An 18474-nucleotide genomic window follows, 5' to 3' on the forward strand; every position below is an offset into this window, starting at 1 on the left:
TTTTGGCCCCTAAGTGATGTTGACTCTGGATATAGTAAACAGTGCGCGGCGCATGCATCATACAGTATGTCAGTGTTAAACCTATGGTCTGCTGCTCTCTTCATGCTGGTTGCAAGTGAGCTGATGCCTAATAACATTTGCAAGACAAAAACAATGGCACCGGTGCTGGATATACAGTACCGTACAAATAAGCAGCCTGGGAAAAATTAGGAATAATGTGAACATAAACAAAAGAGAATGAAGTGTTACCACTTCCACTTTGCAATCCACAATAAAAGTATCATCATAGTTCTCCCACGGAATTGTATGCACTCCTGGGTATCTCTTCCCTTACTAGCGATGACACTCCTAGTAGCGTGTGGAGCGCAGTACAGGCTACTTTCGCTTGTAGTGCAGATCAAAGTTGGCCTACTCACTGCAAAACTAAGGAGAGTGGAGAGGAGAGTGCTAAGTCCTGCCCATGGAAGTATCAGAGCCACTAGGATTTCAGATGCGAGTGGCTTATCATGATTGGGTGAATTTTGAAGAGAGGCTTCATGACTGAGCAAACATTTTTGCAGGACAAGTGCTGCAAATCCTGGCTGCGGAGGTATCAGAGCCATTCATAGGAAGCGAATGGCTGCCTCTATTCAGTGACGGCTGTAATTATTATGGATCCCTGGATACTGTTCCAGCATTATGTCCAGCCTGGCTATGCAGCCCTTAGGTATACTTAACCTTGTAGTCCACCAAATGTGCAAGTGCTTGTACTGTACCTCCAGTTGGAGGACAGAGTTGCTCCTTTGCAGCAGAGAATGTACCAGGACATGCTGGGCCATTTCTAGGACAATTTCTGATTTAGTAAACTTCTAATATAGTAATAAACTTTTCCTGGTCCCTTGGAGTTTAATATAATGAGATTATACTGTATTGCCTATATTGTACTCTGTCCAGTGCTACAGAAGATGACTGCACTATACACATATATTTATAATGCATTATCTATGAAGAATGATTGTGGGAGAAAAGTGCTCTCTAAAGGCCTTGTGCAGTAATGCAGCTGTGTATTCATTACTCAGCACAATAAATTCATACACACAAAAAACTTTTTGACAGTTTAATACATTCGGTATGAATATTAACAATAAATCATTTGAATATCTGCCCATCCATTACACCAAATCCTTACAGTAGTAGTTTAGTCAATACTACATGTGCTTGAAGGGATTCTGGAGAGAGGGAAGGCTCTGGGTCCTATAGAGCAGGGGTCCCCAAACGTTTTCAGTCAAGGGCCAGGCCAACATACTTCAGACTGCTGGGGGCCGGAATATACATATAATGATGTTGAAAACATTACATTGAGTCTAGGTATTGATTTCCCCCAGTCATGTCTGGAGGAGAACTCCCAGCATCAGTCATTCCGTCATGTGGCGCTCGAAGAATGTCTTTGTTCACCAGACAGTGAAGCATACCCAGGTGATGTCCAGTTGGACAGCAGTGTCACCTGATGCAGAATGGGATTGATAGCCAGTGAATGACTGCTCACTGGCTTCTACAGTATGTGGATGGGTGGTGCCAGTACTGCTATTCTATATGTGGGCCGCCGATGTATAACGGTGCATCAGGCCGCATCTATGTTATACATTTTGTGTTTGGGGGCCAGTGAAAATGCCTTAGGGGGCCGCATTCGGCCCCCAGGCCTTAGTTTGAAGACCACTGCTATAGAGCCTTCCCGCTCCTCTCCTCGCCTTGTTGTTCCTGCGCTGGCTTCTTTGTTAGCAGTCTCCGACCAATCCCTTGGTGCTCTCTTCATCTGTGGGTGGGCTTTGGAAGTCTTCGGCTGAAAAAGGTGTGTTTTATGGGGGTGCTTTTGCATTTTTTAATTGCATTTTTATTGCTTTTTGCGTTTCACATTTGCGAATCGCAGGTGCAATTTTACTGCATTTGTTTGCTTTTTTGTTGCATTTGCAGTCCGCAAATTGAAAACGCATTTGTGAATTATATGCATTTTGATTGCGCTTTTTACCTGCCCTTTATCCAGAATAACTAGGAAGTAAAGAGGAAGCGGAAATACAACATCAAAATGTAAAAACCAAAAAGCGCATAAAAAAGCATGCATATTCATCACCATAGACTTTCATTATGTGCGTTTTGGCAGCCAGAAGCATAATATGCAACAAAACCAGCGTTTGCAAAACACGTACTGTAAAACGCAGTGCTCTGCATCTTTTTCTACGTCCCATTGACTAACATTGCTACATAAAACGCAGCGTTTTACGCAACGCTAGTGTTTCTGTTATGTGTGCACCCAGCCTTCAGGAGCACTTGGGCTCCGAAAGACGGGCCACTTCATACTGCACACATGTGAGTGGCCTCTCTCGCGCACTCGCACATACGCAGTATGAAGCTGCCCGTCTTCCGGAGCAATCGGGCTCCTGAAGACTTCTGAATCCTACCGAGGCAGGGGGTTTGAATGGAGGAACCTGTGGGGAATGAGGGGATGAGGAGAGGAACGGGAATGATCTATAGGACCCAAAGCCTTCCCTCTCCTTAGGTATCTGTTTTTAGAAGGAAATATCTCTTCTACTGACCACATATGCTATTGCTCCGTTGTTATTGCCTGATGAAGCGGGATCAAACCTGAAAAACGTGTTGCATTGTCCCCCGGAGTATGTAAACAAACTTGTTGTATTTCACAAACACATTGGCAATTTTTGTGTCTGCTTGGAGGAGGTAAGTCCACCACTGCCTCCTCATGTTTTAAACCTTTTAGATTCTTTTATCCTTTTGGCACCTCTGTATCCATACTATGCTGTTTTTCAGTGGGGCCCAGTGCGTTGTAGTAATGGTCCTGGTAGAAGGAAGCCTCAGGATAATCCAGAAGCTTCCCTGGTACTCCTCCACCAGAGCTAGGCCCCCCATCAACAAGGCCCTGTGCAGTGCAGGCAATGCTCGTTCTTGTACAGGAGCGCTCCCTGCAGTGGTAAGTATCTGAAATTTTCCTCTGAGTATCTATCAGGTTTACTTTAAAGAGTAACTGTCAGGCTGCAGAAGCTAATTTAAACCTCTATTCTCCTGTGTTAAACAGTTTAGAAAGAAGCCAAAAAGGCATTACTGAAGATAAAAATCTCTCTTACCTTTGATGTGTGCTTATCAGCAAAGCTGTTAGACCCAAGCAGGACGCAAGCCGCATATCATACTGCAAAGCATTCTGGGGCCCTCCCCTCGGCTGCTAATGAAACTACAGGATCGAGTTTCAGCAGCTTGTAATCAGTCCAGCGCATAGCACTTATAAATCTCCGGGCAGAGTACACTGCAGGAGTCCGCTATTGTTCCTAGCCACATGGCTAATTAATATTCACTGCACACTGTGTTATTCAGTAGGAGCTTTTCTGTGATCAGGAAGCAGGCAGGACATGACGACACATTTGGCTTCATAGGAGACAGACAATCATGGAACCTGCCATGAGCTGTCAGGAGCATCGATCTCTGCATATACTATATAAAAATTCTGTGAAATCCAAACGTGGACAGTAAAATGCATATGTAATGTAAGTACAGCCTATATTTAGCTACTGATATATATGTGTTTATTTTCTCTGAGACCTTATACCTAACAGCTCCTCTTTAAAAGAATTATGAGTTTTTTTATTGCTACCACAATAGTTTGTACAATAATATTTGGCTACAATATTACGCTTTTAGTTGATAAGATCCAAAGTCTGAGGTTCAGTTAAGGGAGGTAAGCAATGGGTTAATGCTTAAAACAAGCAACCTTAGTGTGCACTCCTCTACTCTATGCCCTTATGGATGTACAGTTGTTCCGTTTGTTTTTCCTGGATCGCTCCTGTCTTTTAAGTGCGTGTGTCACTTAAAGTATAAAATATAGGGGATAATAACAGGGCGCTCTGTAGTAAGATACAGAAAAATCAGTGCACTACCTTTTAATTTTTTTTTAAAATAAAAAGCGGTTTTACACTATGTTGGCCATATTTGAGTCTTAGGATTCTCGGTTTTGGAGGAACACGCTGATGGTATCTGCAGAGCGTTACTTGCTGGTCTGTGCTGGGTCAGCCATGACTTGTGGTGAGAGGCTTTATTTAGTATATGGTGAAGGAGCGCTGGGTGTCATTCTAACAACTGGGGGCACTGATGAAGTTATTTATGCCCCAGCTATACAGTATCACACTATTGCAGTGCCTTTCTGTCTTTTATGTTTGGAATACTCAAAAGGAAAGAGGACCACACTTAAGCCTCCCTCATTGCTGAAATATAACTTTCCTGGAGCTGTTTTAGATACCTATTTATCATGCACGACTTTTGTGATAGAAAACTTCATACTATAAAAAGTTTATATGTCCTCAGGCAGTGTGTATTTTTTGATGTAAAGTAAGATATTCTTCTCTTGTGAAACACTTGCTGCACTCTGAACATGAAAACGGACGGTCTCCTGTGTGTCTTCTCTCGTGTCTAAGAAGAACTGATTTCCGAGAAAAGCATTTCCCACACTCTGAACATGGAAAAAGATACAAATCTGTGTGAAATCTCTGGTGTGCTCGAAGGTCTTCTTTTGTAACAAAGCCTTTGCCACAGTCTGAACATGGAAAAGGGCGCTCTCCTGTGTGAATTCTCTGATGTCTAAGAAGGTGTGCTTTCTCTATGAAACATTTCCCGCACTCAGAACATGTAAAGGGACGTTCCCCAGTGTGAATTCTCTGGTGTCTAATAAGGTCTACTTTCCGAACAAAGCATTTCCCGCACTCTGAACAAGTAAAAGGCTGCACACCTGTGTGATATTTCTGGTGTGCCAGAAGCTCTCCTCTCTCTGGAAAACATTTCCCGCACTCTGAACATGGAAAAGGACGCTCGCCTGTGTGACTTTTCTGGTGTCTCACAAGATCTGTTTTCCGAACAAAACCCCTCCCACACTCAGAACATGAAAAAAGTATCTCGCCTGTGTGTCTTTTCTGGTGAGCAAGAAAGTGTCCCTTTTGTGTAAAACATTTCCCACACTCTGAACAAGAAAAAGGACGCTCACCTGTGTGAATTCTCTGATGCGTAAGGAGGACTACCTTTTGAGTGAAACATTTCCCACACTGCGTACAGGCATACGTACGTTCACCTGTGTGATTTTTCTGGTGTCTTTCAAGGCTTCCCTTAAAGAAAAACCTTTTTCCACACGCTGAACAAGAAAAAGGACGTTCTCCTGAGTGACTTCTCTGGTGTTTAAGAAGGTCTCTCATGTAAATATAACATTTATCGCATTCTGAACATGAAAACGGACGTTCACCTGTGTGAATTTTCTGGTGTTGCGACAAGCTACCCTTCACAGTGAAACATTTCCCACACTCTGAACAGGAAAATGGCTTTTCGCTAGAGTGAATTTTCAAGTGTTCCTTGAGGTTTGCTTTTCGTGGAAAACATTTCCCACACTCAGAACAGGAAAAGGGTTTTTCCCCAGTGTGGGTAATTTGGTGCTGAACAAGCTGAAACTTTGTTTTGAACACTTTCTTACAATCTGAGCAAGGAAAGATCTTCTCAGTGTGAACTCGCAGGTGCTCAGTGAGCTGTGATTTTGTTTTAAAATGTTTCTCACACTTCAGACATGGGAATAAGCTGTTGGCTGTGTGAGGTTCCAGATGTTGGGCAGAAGAGCTTCGAGGGAGAGCAGATGATCCTGTTGTCCCACACATCAATGTGTTTCTTTCTGGGATATTTTGTTTAAAGCCATCATCTTCTGCATTATGATTTGGAGGGGAGATAAGATGTTCCTCTGAGGCATTCTTGGTATAATGTCCATCTAGTGAGAATGACAAAATATATGATAATTATTCCTTTTGCTTTTTAGCAGTCTGGAATCATGGCTGTTGTTTTCTTTCTACCATAGAATGGAGATTAACCTTTTATATGATGTGCAGTATCTCCTCCTCATTGGTTGGTACTATGATGTTATACTGAGGAATGGAGATGGGCCTTTCATATGGTGTACAGTATCTCCTCCTCATTTGTTGGTACTATGATGTTATACTGAGGAATGGAAATGGGCCTTTCATATGGTATACAGTATCTCCTCCTCATTTATTAGTACTATGATATTATACTGAAGAATGGAGATGGACCTTTTGTATGGTGTACAGCATTTCCTCCTCATTTGTTGGTGCTATACTGAGGAATGGAGATGGATCTTTCATATGGTGTACAATATATCCTCCTCATTTTTGGTACTATCTATGATGTTATACTGAGGAATGGAGATGGGCCTTTCCTATGGTGTACAATATTTCCTCCTCATTTGTTGGCACTATGATGTTATACTGAGGAATGGAGATGGACCTTTCATATGGTGTACAGTATCTCCTCCTCATTTGTTGGTACTATGATGTTATACTGAGGAATGGAGATGGGCCTTTCATATGGTGTACAGTATCTCCTCCTCATTTGTTGGTACTATGATGCTATACTGAGGAATGGAGATGGGCCTCTTATATGGTGTACAGTATCTCCTCCTCATTTGTTGGTACTATGATGTTATACTGAGGAATGGAGATGGGCCTTTCATATGGTGTACAGTATCTCCTCCTCATTTGTTGGTACTATGATGCTATACTGAGGAATGGAGATGGGCCTCTTATATGGTGTACAGTATCTCCTCCTCATTTGTTGCTACTATGATGTTATACTGAGGAATGGAGATGGGCCTTTCATATGGTGTACAGTATCTCCTCCTCATTTGTTGGTACTATGATGTTATACTGAGGAATGGAGATGGACCTTTCATATGATGTACAGTATCTCCTCCACATTTGTTGGTGCTATGATGTTATACTGAGGAATGGAGACGGGCCTTTCATATGGTGTACAGTATCTCCTCCTCATTTGTTAGTACTATGATGTTATACTGAGGAATGGAGATGGGCCTTTCATATGGTGTACAGTATCTCCTCCTCATTTGTTGGTACTATGATGTTATACTGAGGAATGGAGATGGGCCTTTCATATGGTGTACAGTATCTCCAGCTCATTTGTTGGTACTATGATGTTATACTGAGGAATGGAGATGGGCCTTTCATATGGTGTACAGTATCTCCTCCTCATTTGTTGGTACTATGATGTTATACTGAGGAATGGAGATGGACCTTTCATATGGTGTACAGCCTAGGTTCTCAACGTGTGGTACGCGTACCCCAGGGGGTATTTCTGATGGTTCCAGGGGGTACTCGGGCTTCATATACTTAACCGAGAATAACAACTTTAGAGTGTTAGAAAATGATAAATCTTATTTAAACAACACCAAATTAGTATTTTAGCTGATTAAAAGCAATAGTAAATGCTTGGAAATAGTTTAGAACCAATTATCAAGTACTACAATTAAATATATATTTGTCAAGGGGTACTTGTGATAATGTTTACTATGCCAGGGGGTACTTGGAAAGTACTGGGCTTTAAAAGGGGTACATACCAATAAAATGTTGAGAAACACTGGTGTACAGTATCCCCTCCTCATTTGTTGGTACTATGATGTTATACTGAGGAATGGAGATGGGCCTTTCATATGGTGTACAGTATCTCCTCCTCATTTATTGGTGCTATGATGTTATACTGAGGAATGGAGATGGGCCTTTCATATGGTGTACAGTATCTCCTCCTCATTTGTTGGTGCTATGATGTTATACTGAGGAATGGAGATGGACCTTTCATATGGTGTACAGTATCTCCTCCTCATTTGTTGGTGCTATGATGTTATACTGAGGAATGGAGATGGGCCTTTCATATGGTGTACAGTATCTTATCTTTTATTGGGGGAACTTGATGTTATATTGAGGAAAGGAGATGACCATGGATGTGTACATAATTCCCATCCCATGGGGGAAGGACATATAGTAGGTAATGTTCTAATGGATAATAAGGGGGATACCATGACATTCTCATACATGCAAAACCGGTTTCTATAGCAGTGAAACCAACCATTTCCCAAAGAACACTGCATACTTTGAAGAGGATCTCCAACCTAAAATACAAAAGTTTGCTTTCTTAAAACAGAAAGAATTTGCGATAATTCAGGTTGCAGTGAACTTGAAATGTCTCCCAGTGCATCACTGCTGAATATATGCAAACCTCTGTGTGTTACAAGCCCTACTCCATAGAGCCAAATTAATCCATGCCATGCACTGATGAGGATCAAACTATCCGAAACAGTCTGTATGCATGTTGGATTATTGTGGCTCTGTACAAATTAACAAGTTGACACATCATTGCATTCCAGCGGTTCTGGAGGTGTGTTTAGCTTCTAAGGGTAACAATGGTTAATTTGCATATATTCAGCAGTGATGCCCTGGGAGACATCTCAAGCTCACTCCAACCTGAATTATCGCAAATTCTTTCTGTTTTAAGAAAGCAAACTTTTGTTTTTCTTAGCATTTTAGTAAGGGGGCTTTTAGGATCATTGTAGCCCCTCACACACTCTCCAATGAGTTCTGGGTCACCATGAGCTTGCTGGTTAGTCTGTACATCCTAAAATGCAAAATCCTGCAGCGTTGCTGTAATGAAAAGTTATATTTACCTGCAGTATCTTGCCCACTAATCTGTCCCAAAGACCCTGCATCACTCCACTTTCTGCACCTGGCCCGTCTCCCCTATCTCCTTGGAGAAAAAAGACGCCAAGCTTTTCACTGCAGTAACTACACTGGGTTGCTATACTGGGAGCAACTATTCTAGCTACATATACTGGGGCAACTATACTAGCTACATATACTGGTACAACTATACTGACTACCTATACTGGGGCAACTATACTAGCTACACATACTGGGGCAACTATACTGGCTACCTATACTCTGGCTACCTATACTGAAACAACTATACTGACTACCTATACTAGGGGCAACTATACCGGGCTACCTAGCTATACTGAGGGTGTTTTTCTTCTGGTCGCACTGCAGCTATAACATTTGGTGCAAATTGACTACCTATATTGGGGCAACTATACTAGCTACCTATACTGGGGCAATTATTCTGGATACCTTTACTCTGGCTACCTATATTGGGGCAACTATACTAGCTACCTATACTGGGGCAACTATTCTGGCTACCTATACTCTGGCTATCAATACTGGGGCAACTATACTAGCTACCTATACTGGGGCAACTATTCTGTACTGGGGCAACTATACTAGCTACCTATACTGGGGCAACTATGCTGGCTACCTATACTCTGGCTATCAATACTGGGGCAACTATACTAGCTACCTATACTGGGGCAACGCTATTGGCTACCTATACTGGGGCAACTATTCTATACTGGGGCTACTATACTAGCTACCTATACTGGGGCAACTATTCTGGCTACCTATACTGGGGCAACATCCTCACAAGTTTGCCTCAGGCAGAAAAAAATCTAGAACCAACCCTGCTTTCACATTGAGGCCCTTATTCCATTAACCTTTCTCCTTTGTTTTCTCCTGGGAGATAATGTTTCATGTTATCTCCAAAATAAAGTTTCAACCCCTGAAAATTGGAAAAATACTAAAAAATAGGTAAAAAGTAATAAAACGTTTAGTTTGAGTATTTTCTTGGTTGTTGGGGAGTTAAAAGGAAATTTCATTGATAAGATGTGAACACCTCCCCTGTGCAAACTAAAGAAAACATAAATGAATATGGGCCAGTATCTGTATATGCCAGCCTAAGATGTCCTCTTCAGCCATGATGTTTATAGAAAAAAATGGCACACTCCTGTTATTGCCAGTTATTTTCAAGATTGCCTCAGAAAATTAGATCCTGACTCTCATTCACTTGTAATAATATAAAGATTGTTTATCTGTAATTGACCTTCAAATTTTACCTTTCTCCGTAGACTGCTCATCATCACTCCTGATATGCGTCTCTTCTTCCTCTTCAGTTTTCCCCATCATGTCATCCTCCTTCATAAACTGCTGATCACTACTGACATACATTGCTTCCTCTTCCTCTTTAATTACCCTCATCATGTCACCCTCCTCTAAAAACTGCTGATCACTCCTCACATCTGTTGCTTCCTCTTTAATTGGCCTTATTAATTCCCCCTCCTTCACAGACTGCTGATCACTCCTCACTTCCGTCTCTTCTTCTTCCTCTTTAATTTTCCTCATTATGTCACCATCCACCTTTAGCTGATGATACCCCCTCACATAAGTCTCCTCGTCTTCCTCTTTAATTGTGCTCTTTATTTCATCTTCCTTTTGAGATTGCTGATCACCTCCCATAAAGGTCTCTTCTTCTTCCTCTTTAACGGTCCTCATTATGTCACCCTCCTCCTTAGACTTCTGATCACTCCTCACATTAGTTTCTTCTCCCCCTTTTATAGTCCCCATCATGTCACCCTCCTCCATAGAAGATTGGCCACCCCTCAAATATGTTTCTTCTTCCTCTCTAATGGTCCCAATCATTTCACCCTCCTCTTTTGCTCGCCCGTTAATGATTACATATGGCTCTTCTTCTTCTTTAATTTTACCCATCGATTTGCCCTCCTCTGAAGATTGATGATCATCCCTTACATACGTGTCTTCTTCCTCTTTAACTGTCCTTGTCATTTCACATTCCTCTGTTGACTGATGATGACACCTCACATTGGTCTCATATTCATCCTTTTTAGGAGAACTGATCCTTTCTTCTTCCTCTGTAGAACACCGATCACCCCTCACACCCATCTCTTCTTTTTTAATTGTATGCATCATTTCTGCTTCCTCTGAATGTAGTTGAGCACTCCCCACATTATCCTCTACTTCCTCTTTAATCGTCTTCATCATTTTACTCTCCTATACAGATTGTTAATTATCCATTACATTAGAATCCTTTTTCCTTTATAACATTTGCTTTCATTACAATAGTTCTTCAATCTAAACCAATGAAATAAAAAAAAGAAAGAAAATAAAATAAACCTATAAGATTTAAGTAATTAAGTAACACTAAGATTTAAGGTTCCATGTATCAGGTAGAATATACTGTTCCTCTCCTGTCCCGCACACTAACCTCCCCTCCCCTCTGCCTAACACTAACCTCTCCTCCTCTCTGCCTAACGCTAACCTTCCCTCCTCTCTGTCTAACTCTAACCACCCCTCCTCTCTGCCTACACTAACCTCCGCTCTCTTCTGCCTAACACTACCATACCCTCTCCTCTGCCTAACACTAACCTCTCCTCTGCCTAACATTAACTTCCCCAATCCTCTGCCTAACGCTAACCTCCCCTCTCCTCTGCCTAACACTAAATTCCCCTCTCCTCTGCCTAACACTAAATTCCCCTCTCCTCTGCCTAACACTAAACTGCCCTCTACTCTGCCTACCACTAACCTCTCCTCTCCTCTGCCTCACACCAACCTTCGCCAATCGTCTGCCTAACACTAACCTCATATCTGCCTATCACTAACCTCCTCATCTCCCCTGCCCAACACTAACCTCTCCCTCTACTCTGCATAACTCTACCCTCCCCTCTCCCTCACTCTAACCTCTCTTCTGCCTAACACAAACCTTCCCAATCCTCTGCCCAACACTAACCTCTCCTCTGGCTTACACTAACCTGATCTCTGCCTACTACTAACCTCCTCATCTCCTCTGCCCAACCATAACCTCCCCCTCTCCTCTGCCTAACACTAACCTCTCCTCTACCAAACACTAACCTCCCCTCTGCTCTGCCTAGCACATAACTCACCTATCACACAGTCACCATTGTCTACCTACACTACTCATTCCTAACAGCCATAACTCACATAACCCACCTATCATACAGTCACCATTGTCTACCTGCACTCTCATCCTACAGGCTGACCTCTGCTGTGCCCAAAAGGCATTGTTGTTTTAATGTGCATTAGGAGTCACACACTAACAGCACTTATCAGAGGAATACAGAATGTCCTCACATGCTAATGTCGCTCACAGGTTTACATGCAGCTTGGATTTCAGTCAAACAAACGCTGCAGCTCCCTCATTTATCTGCGCAAATTCCAAACGGAATTCAATTTGCATACAAACCTGGAATATTTGCATCTCCTCGTCCATCTCTGATTAGGATTTATTGCTATTGTTACCGTATTTGCTGCCAGTTCAAGCAATGTCTCCTCTCTGCTTCTGCCCACTATACGTCCTGTCGCTGTACTACATCACTTCTTGTTGCTGTGCGCCACCCTGTGTTCATTCTGGAAACTGCAATGCCTTTTTTTTTCTTTTTATTAGAAGGTACGCCATCGTGTGTTCATTATTAGAACTGTTGATATTCTTCATTCACCTTTTATCCAACCATCTTGTTGCCCACATTGCGTTACAGTGTAAATGCTACACGTTCAATAAAAGTGCAGCATGCTGTGCGTTATAGGTGGTTTTAGCTGCGCTAGACTGTTTGCACATGCTCAGTAATGTTGTTTTAGTGTTTTTTTGTGTGCAGGAGAGGAGGAAGGGAGAGTCCGCTATTTTGCCTAGCCACATGGCTAATTAATATTCACTGCACTGCACTGACAGTTCTCTGCCTGCTAGCAATGATTCATATGAATCATTGCCAGTTCTCTGCCTGCAAGCAATGATTCATATGAATCATTGCCAGTTATCTGCCTGCTAGCAATGATTCATATGAATCATTGCGGTTCTCTTCCTGCTAGCAATGATTCTTATGCATGCACAGTTTTCGTTCTATTACTATCGAATAAAAACGGCGCCTCAAGAGCCGCATAACTAGAATTGAGCCGAAATTTTCGTAATTTCGCATTACTATAATTACGCATGCGAAATTTGCGATTACGATGCGAAATTACGGTAGCGTAATTGCCATTAAAATCGTAATTGAAAATACCGTAAGCGTAATTTTCAACTCGTAATTTCGCGTTTCGTTCATGCCGTAATTTCGCATTAAACGCTACCGTAATTTCGCGTTAAACCGTAACGCTCCGTATAATATAAAAAAGCCGCCGACTTTAAGGGTTAATAGCAAAGCCCCCTTAAATGCTAAGAGCCTCAAATTTGGAGAATATATTAAGGAGATCAGGAGGAATAAGAGGAAATTTTTTTTTTCAAAAAGACCTTATAGTTTTTGAGAAAATCGATGTTAAAGTTTCAAAGTAAAAATGTATACATTTAAAAACCCGCCGACTTTAACGGTTAATAGCAAAGCCTGCTTAAAGTTTAGGAACACCAAATTCCTAGGGTATATTAAGGGGATCAGTGGGAATAAGAGGAACATTTTTTTTTTTCAAAAAGACCTTATAGTTTTTGAGAAAATCGATTTTTAAGTTTCAAGGGCAAAAATGTCTTTTAAATGCAGAAAATGTCAGTTTTTTTTGCACAGGTAACAATAGTGTATTATTTTCATAGATTCCCCCAAGTGGGAAGAGTTTTACTTACTTCGTTCTGAGTGTGGGAAATATAAAAAAAAAAAACGACGTGGGGTCCCCCCTCCCAGACCTCTTTAACCCCTTGTCCCCTATGCAGGTTGGGATAGCCAGAATGCGGAGCACCGGCCGCGTGGGGCTCCGCACCCTGACTATACCAGCCCGCATGGTCCATGGATTGGGGGGTCTCGGAAGGGGAGGGGCAGCCAAGCTTTCTCCTCCCCCTCCGAGCCCTTGTCCAATCCAAGGACAAGGGGCTCTTCTCCACCTCCGATGGGCGGTGGAGGTGGAGGCCGCGATTTCCTGGGGGAGGGGGTTCATGGTGGAATCTGGGAGTCCCCTTTAAAAAGGGGTCCCCTAGATGCCCATCCCCCCTCCCAGGAGAAATGAGTATAGAGGTACTTGTACCCCTTACCCATTTCCTTTAAGAGTTAAAAGTAAATAAACACACAAACACTTAGAAAAAGTATTTTAATTGAACAAAAAACATAACCACGAAAAAAGTCCTTTAATATTCTTAATTAACCATTAATACTTACCTGTCCCTTTAAATAAATGATCCCTCGCAATAGCCTCGGAAATGTTCTATCAGTTACAATGTAACAAAGTTATTACAATGTAACAACTTTGTTACATTGTAACTACGCCACACCCGACGTCACTCGCCGCTCAGCCGCCGCACGGACCCGACAGAGCTCTGAGCTATATAGCTCAGAGCTCTCTAAGCATCTTTGTATTTGGGCTCCAAGGAGCCCCATTGGTCCTTAGCAGACCAATGGGGTTCCTTCTGATTTGAAGGAACCCCATTGGTCTGCTAAGGACCAATGGGGCTCCTTGGAGCCCAAATTCAAAGATGCTTAGAGAGCTCTGCGCTATATAGCTCAGAGCTCTGTCGGGTCCGTGCAGGACGCTAAGTCCCCGCCGGCTCCCGCTGCCCTCCCCGCCTCTCCCACATGTCACCCACATGTGGGTGACATGTGGGTGACAGATGTGGGCGGGGTGGACAGCGGGAGCTGCGGGGACTTAGCGTCTTGCACGGATGCGTAATTGCTGCGGCGGCTGAGCGGCGAGTGACGTCGGGTGCGGCGTAGTTACAATGTAACAAAGTTGTTACATTGTAATAACTTTGTTACATTGTAACTGATAGAACATTTCCGAGGCTATTGCGAGGGATCATTTATTTAAATGGACAGGTAAGTATTATTGGTTAATTAAGAATATTAAAGGACTTTTTTCGTGGTTATGTTTTTTGTTCAATTAAAATACTTTTTCTAAGTGTTTGTGTGTTTATTTACTTTTAACCCTTAAAGGAAATGGGTAAGGGGTACAAGTACCTCTATACTCATTTCTCCTGGGAGGGGGGTGGGCATCTGGGGGACCCTTTTTTGAAGGGGACTCCCAGATTCCACCATGAACCCCCCCCCCCAGGAAATCGCGGCCTCCACCTCCACTGCCCATCGGAGGTGGAGAAGAGCCCCTTGTCCTTGGATTGGACAAGGGCTCGGAGGGAGAGGGGAAAGCTTGGCTGCCCCTCCCATTCCGAGACCCCCCAATCCATGGACCATGCGGGCTGGTATAGTCAGGGTGCGGAGCCCCACGCGGCCGGTGCTCCGCATTCTGGCTATCCCAGCCTGCATGGGGGACAAGGGGTTAAAGAGGTCTGGGAGGGGGGACCCCACGTCGTTTTTTTTTTTTATATTTCCCACACTCAGAATGAAGTAAATAAAACTCTTCCCACTTGGGGGAATCTATGAAAATAATACACTATTGTTACCTGTGCAAAAAAAACTGACATTTTCCGCATTTAAAAGACATTTTTGCCCTTGAAACTTAAAAATCGATTTTCTCAAAAACTATAAGGTCTTTTTGAAAAAAAAAAATGTTTTCCTCTTATTCCCACTGATCCCCCTAATATACCCTGGGAATTTGGTGTTCCTAAACTTTAAGCAGGCTTTGCTATTAACCGTTAAAATCGGCGGGTTTTTAAATGTATACATTTTTACTTTGAAACTTTAACATCGATTTTCTCAAAAACTATAAGGTCTTTTTGAAAAAATTTTTTTTCCTCTTATTCCTCCTGATCTCCTTAATATATTCTTCAAATTTGAGGCTCTTAGCATTTAAGGGGGCTTTGCTATTAACCCTTAAAGTCGGCGGCTACCTAACATTGATCCATGCGTCAACTTTTCCGCTTGGGAGCATGGCCATACGCATTAATTTCGTAATACCCACTGTAATGCGAAAATTACGCTTACGCGAAATTTCGCGAAATCCTTCTTCATTACGATTATGTACTTACGGCCATAATCGTAATTACACTAATTACGCAAAATCGTAATTACGTCATTACGCTCATCTCTACGCATAACGCGGCTCTATGTAGCGTCCACCTTTAGCACCACCAGGTGTTGCGTTAGGGGAACGTTATGCGACCTTAACATCCCCTGCAGCGCAACGTCCAAGTGTGAACGAGCCCTTAGAGGCAGAACATAAGCACAGAAGTCAGGAGACCAGCACTGTTTATAAGGGAATGAAGATGGCAGCCTCTGGATTCCTCTCACTGCAGGTTCCCTTTAACTACATCGTTATGTTCGCTGTGATAGATGACATTAAGGGGCTTCCCCACATTGACCACCCTGGACACACTTTTGGAATATGTTTGAATTTTGATGTGCAGTAGTATATGGCATATGATGTGTCTATATACAATAGTAGAAATTAATTCCCAGGAATTTCCCAACTATGGCCCATATGCAATAACAAAAGAGTTAATCCGCTACCCCTGTATATACAGGCAGTGTGCTAGGGTTGATATAATATGCAAAAAGAGGGGGAGGGAAAGAAACCCTGTATACAGCACCACTCAAAAAGCCATTTTAGGGTATCAAAAGTATCAAATATCTTTATTATTTCAAAATTGACAATGTATTGCACTTCATATAATATTCAATAGTTAAAAACAATTAAAAGATGGGGCACAAACCAAACAAACACTCTCTGTCGTAATACCCCTGTGCTTGATACACTATACAAAATATATATATATATGTGTGTTATATGTCAAAATACACAAAAACCTCCTTATCCAATATTGGAATGATATAGAATGTCCTCATAGGGCTCAAATGAGCCCTAGTCGGATAGAACCCGGGTTCAGTATAGGCTGATATAAGAGACAGCAATTCACTGTCATAAGTGATGAGAAAAACCTGAAATCAAAAGGGTTAACAGTGAACAACGTGTGCAATTATACTTGCATAGTAGAGAAAAATTTAGTGCATAGAAAACCACTATAGGGAAAAAGCAGGACCAGTGAATAACAGGTGACAGCCTGTAGTGAGGGAAAAAGGGAGACTATACTTAGCCCGGTAACATCGAGGAGGAGACAGGCACAGCGGGGCAGAGAGAGGCAGAAGGTCCCCCAGCCAGGACGGTCTCTCCCCCCGCAGCTTGATAAAGCGGGATAATACCCGCAAAACTAGTCGTCCTGGCTGGGGGACCTTCTGCCTCTCTCTGCCCCGCTGTGCCTGTCTCCTCCTCGATGTTACCGGGCTAAGTATAGTCTCCCTTTTTCCCTCACTACAGGCTGTCACCTGTTATTCACTGGTCCTGCTTTTTCCCTATAGTGGTTTTCTATGCACTAAATTTTTCTCTACTATGCAAGTATAATTGCACACGTTGTTCACTGTTAACCCTTTTGATTTCAGGTTTTTCTCATCACTTATGACAGTGAATTGCTGTCTCTTATATCAGCCTATACTGAACCCGGGTTCTATCTGACTAGGGCTCATTTGAGCCCTATGAGGACATTCTATATCATTCCAATATTGGATAAGGAGGTTTTTGTGTATTTTGACATATAACACACATATATATATATATTTTGTATAGTGTATCAAGCACAGGGGTATTATGACAGAGAGTGTTTGTTGGGTTTGTGCCCCATCTTTTAATTGTTTTTAACTATTGAATATTATATGAAGTGCAATACATTGTCAATTTTGAAATAATAAAGATATTTGATACTTTTGATACCCTAAAATGGCTTTTTGAGTGGTGCTGTATACAGGGTTTCTTTCCCTCCCCCTCTTTTTGCATGGCCCATATGCAATTCACTTTTTCTCCTGAGTTTTCTCCTAGGAGATCATTTTTCATCTTCGATTTAAACAGACTGTGTAAAGAAAAAAACCCTCTGTAAGATACTTACCTCTACCTCAGGGTCCCAAAGAGGCTTCCCCCTCCCCTGTAGCTTCAGGTAATCCAGCGCTGGCTCCCCCGAATCCTTCTCCGACAAGCTTGACAAGGATTGATTTATTTACTCTCTTTGCGACTCAGCGCAGGTGCAGTAGCGGCTCTTCGTTCAGGCTAGGCAGAAATAGTCAAGCCCGATAGTATCCACTCTACTGCGCAGGTGCAAAAGGACTCACGCTTGCATAGTAGAGTGGACCGATCTGGTTCGGCTATTTACGCCTTAACCCAAATGAAGAGCGGCTACTGCACCTGCGCTGGATCGCAGTAGGTAAATATTTACCTTGCCACGATTCGGAGGGTCCCGGCAAAGCAACAGAAGGACAGAGGAGGATGGGGAAGCCTTATCAGGATCCAGAGGCTTCCCCCTCCCGAGGTGGGGATACTTACAGAGGGTATTTTTTTTTTTTTTATATTACAGATCCTCTTTAAAGTAACTTTATAGCACTTTGCAATGGAAAAAGTATCAAAAAGTAGCTGAAAATGTACTATCCAAATTATTTTTGGTATTAGTTACAAGTTCTGAAAATATTACCTAGGAGAAATCTCATGAGAATAAGTGAATTGCATATGGCCCTACATGTGCAATGATTTCTCCTCAATCTCACCTATAGGGATGATCAATGAGATGCAAATACTTCCAAATTCGGGCAAATTTTTATGCAAATATATTTATAAACTGTTATAAATCACCTTTTCCTCCGGCACCAGCAACTCATCAGCAAGAGTTGCAAACACGACTCATCACAGCAAGCAGGAGATAGACTTTCTCAGTCGTCTTCAAAGTTTGATGGAGTTTATTAAGTACACATCTATACAGATACAGTTCATCATATCCTAGCAAAGCAACTTCTTCCGTTTAAGTTCTTGGCGTTACAGCTCTTGACTAACCTCCCTCCTG

The 18474-nt window shown here is 42.4% G+C and overlaps 1 protein-coding gene across 1 annotated transcript; it reads right to left on the bottom strand.

The window, feature by feature from the left end:
• Positions 1 to 1082: 1082 nt before the first annotated feature.
• Positions 1083 to 12070, bottom strand: LOC137534726 (oocyte zinc finger protein XlCOF6-like). Its single transcript, XM_068256344.1, has 3 exons — positions 11980 to 12070; positions 9818 to 10850; positions 1083 to 5779 (listed from the first exon to the last, which is right to left on the bottom strand). Exons 2-3 carry the CDS (start codon positions 10758 to 10760, stop codon positions 4341 to 4343), a joined length of 2382 nt encoding a protein of 793 aa, XP_068112445.1. The 5' UTR covers positions 10761 to 10850; positions 11980 to 12070; the 3' UTR covers positions 1083 to 4340.
• Positions 12071 to 18474: the final 6404 nt, after the last annotated feature.

The sequence above is a fragment of the Hyperolius riggenbachi genome, chromosome 10 (assembly GCF_040937935.1).
Source record: "Hyperolius riggenbachi isolate aHypRig1 chromosome 10, aHypRig1.pri, whole genome shotgun sequence".
NCBI classification, from domain to species: Eukaryota; Metazoa; Chordata; class Amphibia; order Anura; family Hyperoliidae; genus Hyperolius; species Hyperolius riggenbachi.

Excerpts from the sequence above, each read along its gene's own strand:
- LOC137534726 (XM_068256344.1), bottom strand. The coding sequence starts at position 10,760 with ATGATGAAGACGATTAAAGAGGAAGTAGAGGATAATGTGGGGAGTGCT. Across the intron at positions 5,780-9,817 it reads TGAGCAGTCTACGGAGAAAG|ATGGACATTATACCAAGAAT; the intron begins GTAAAATTTGAA and ends CATTCTCACTAG.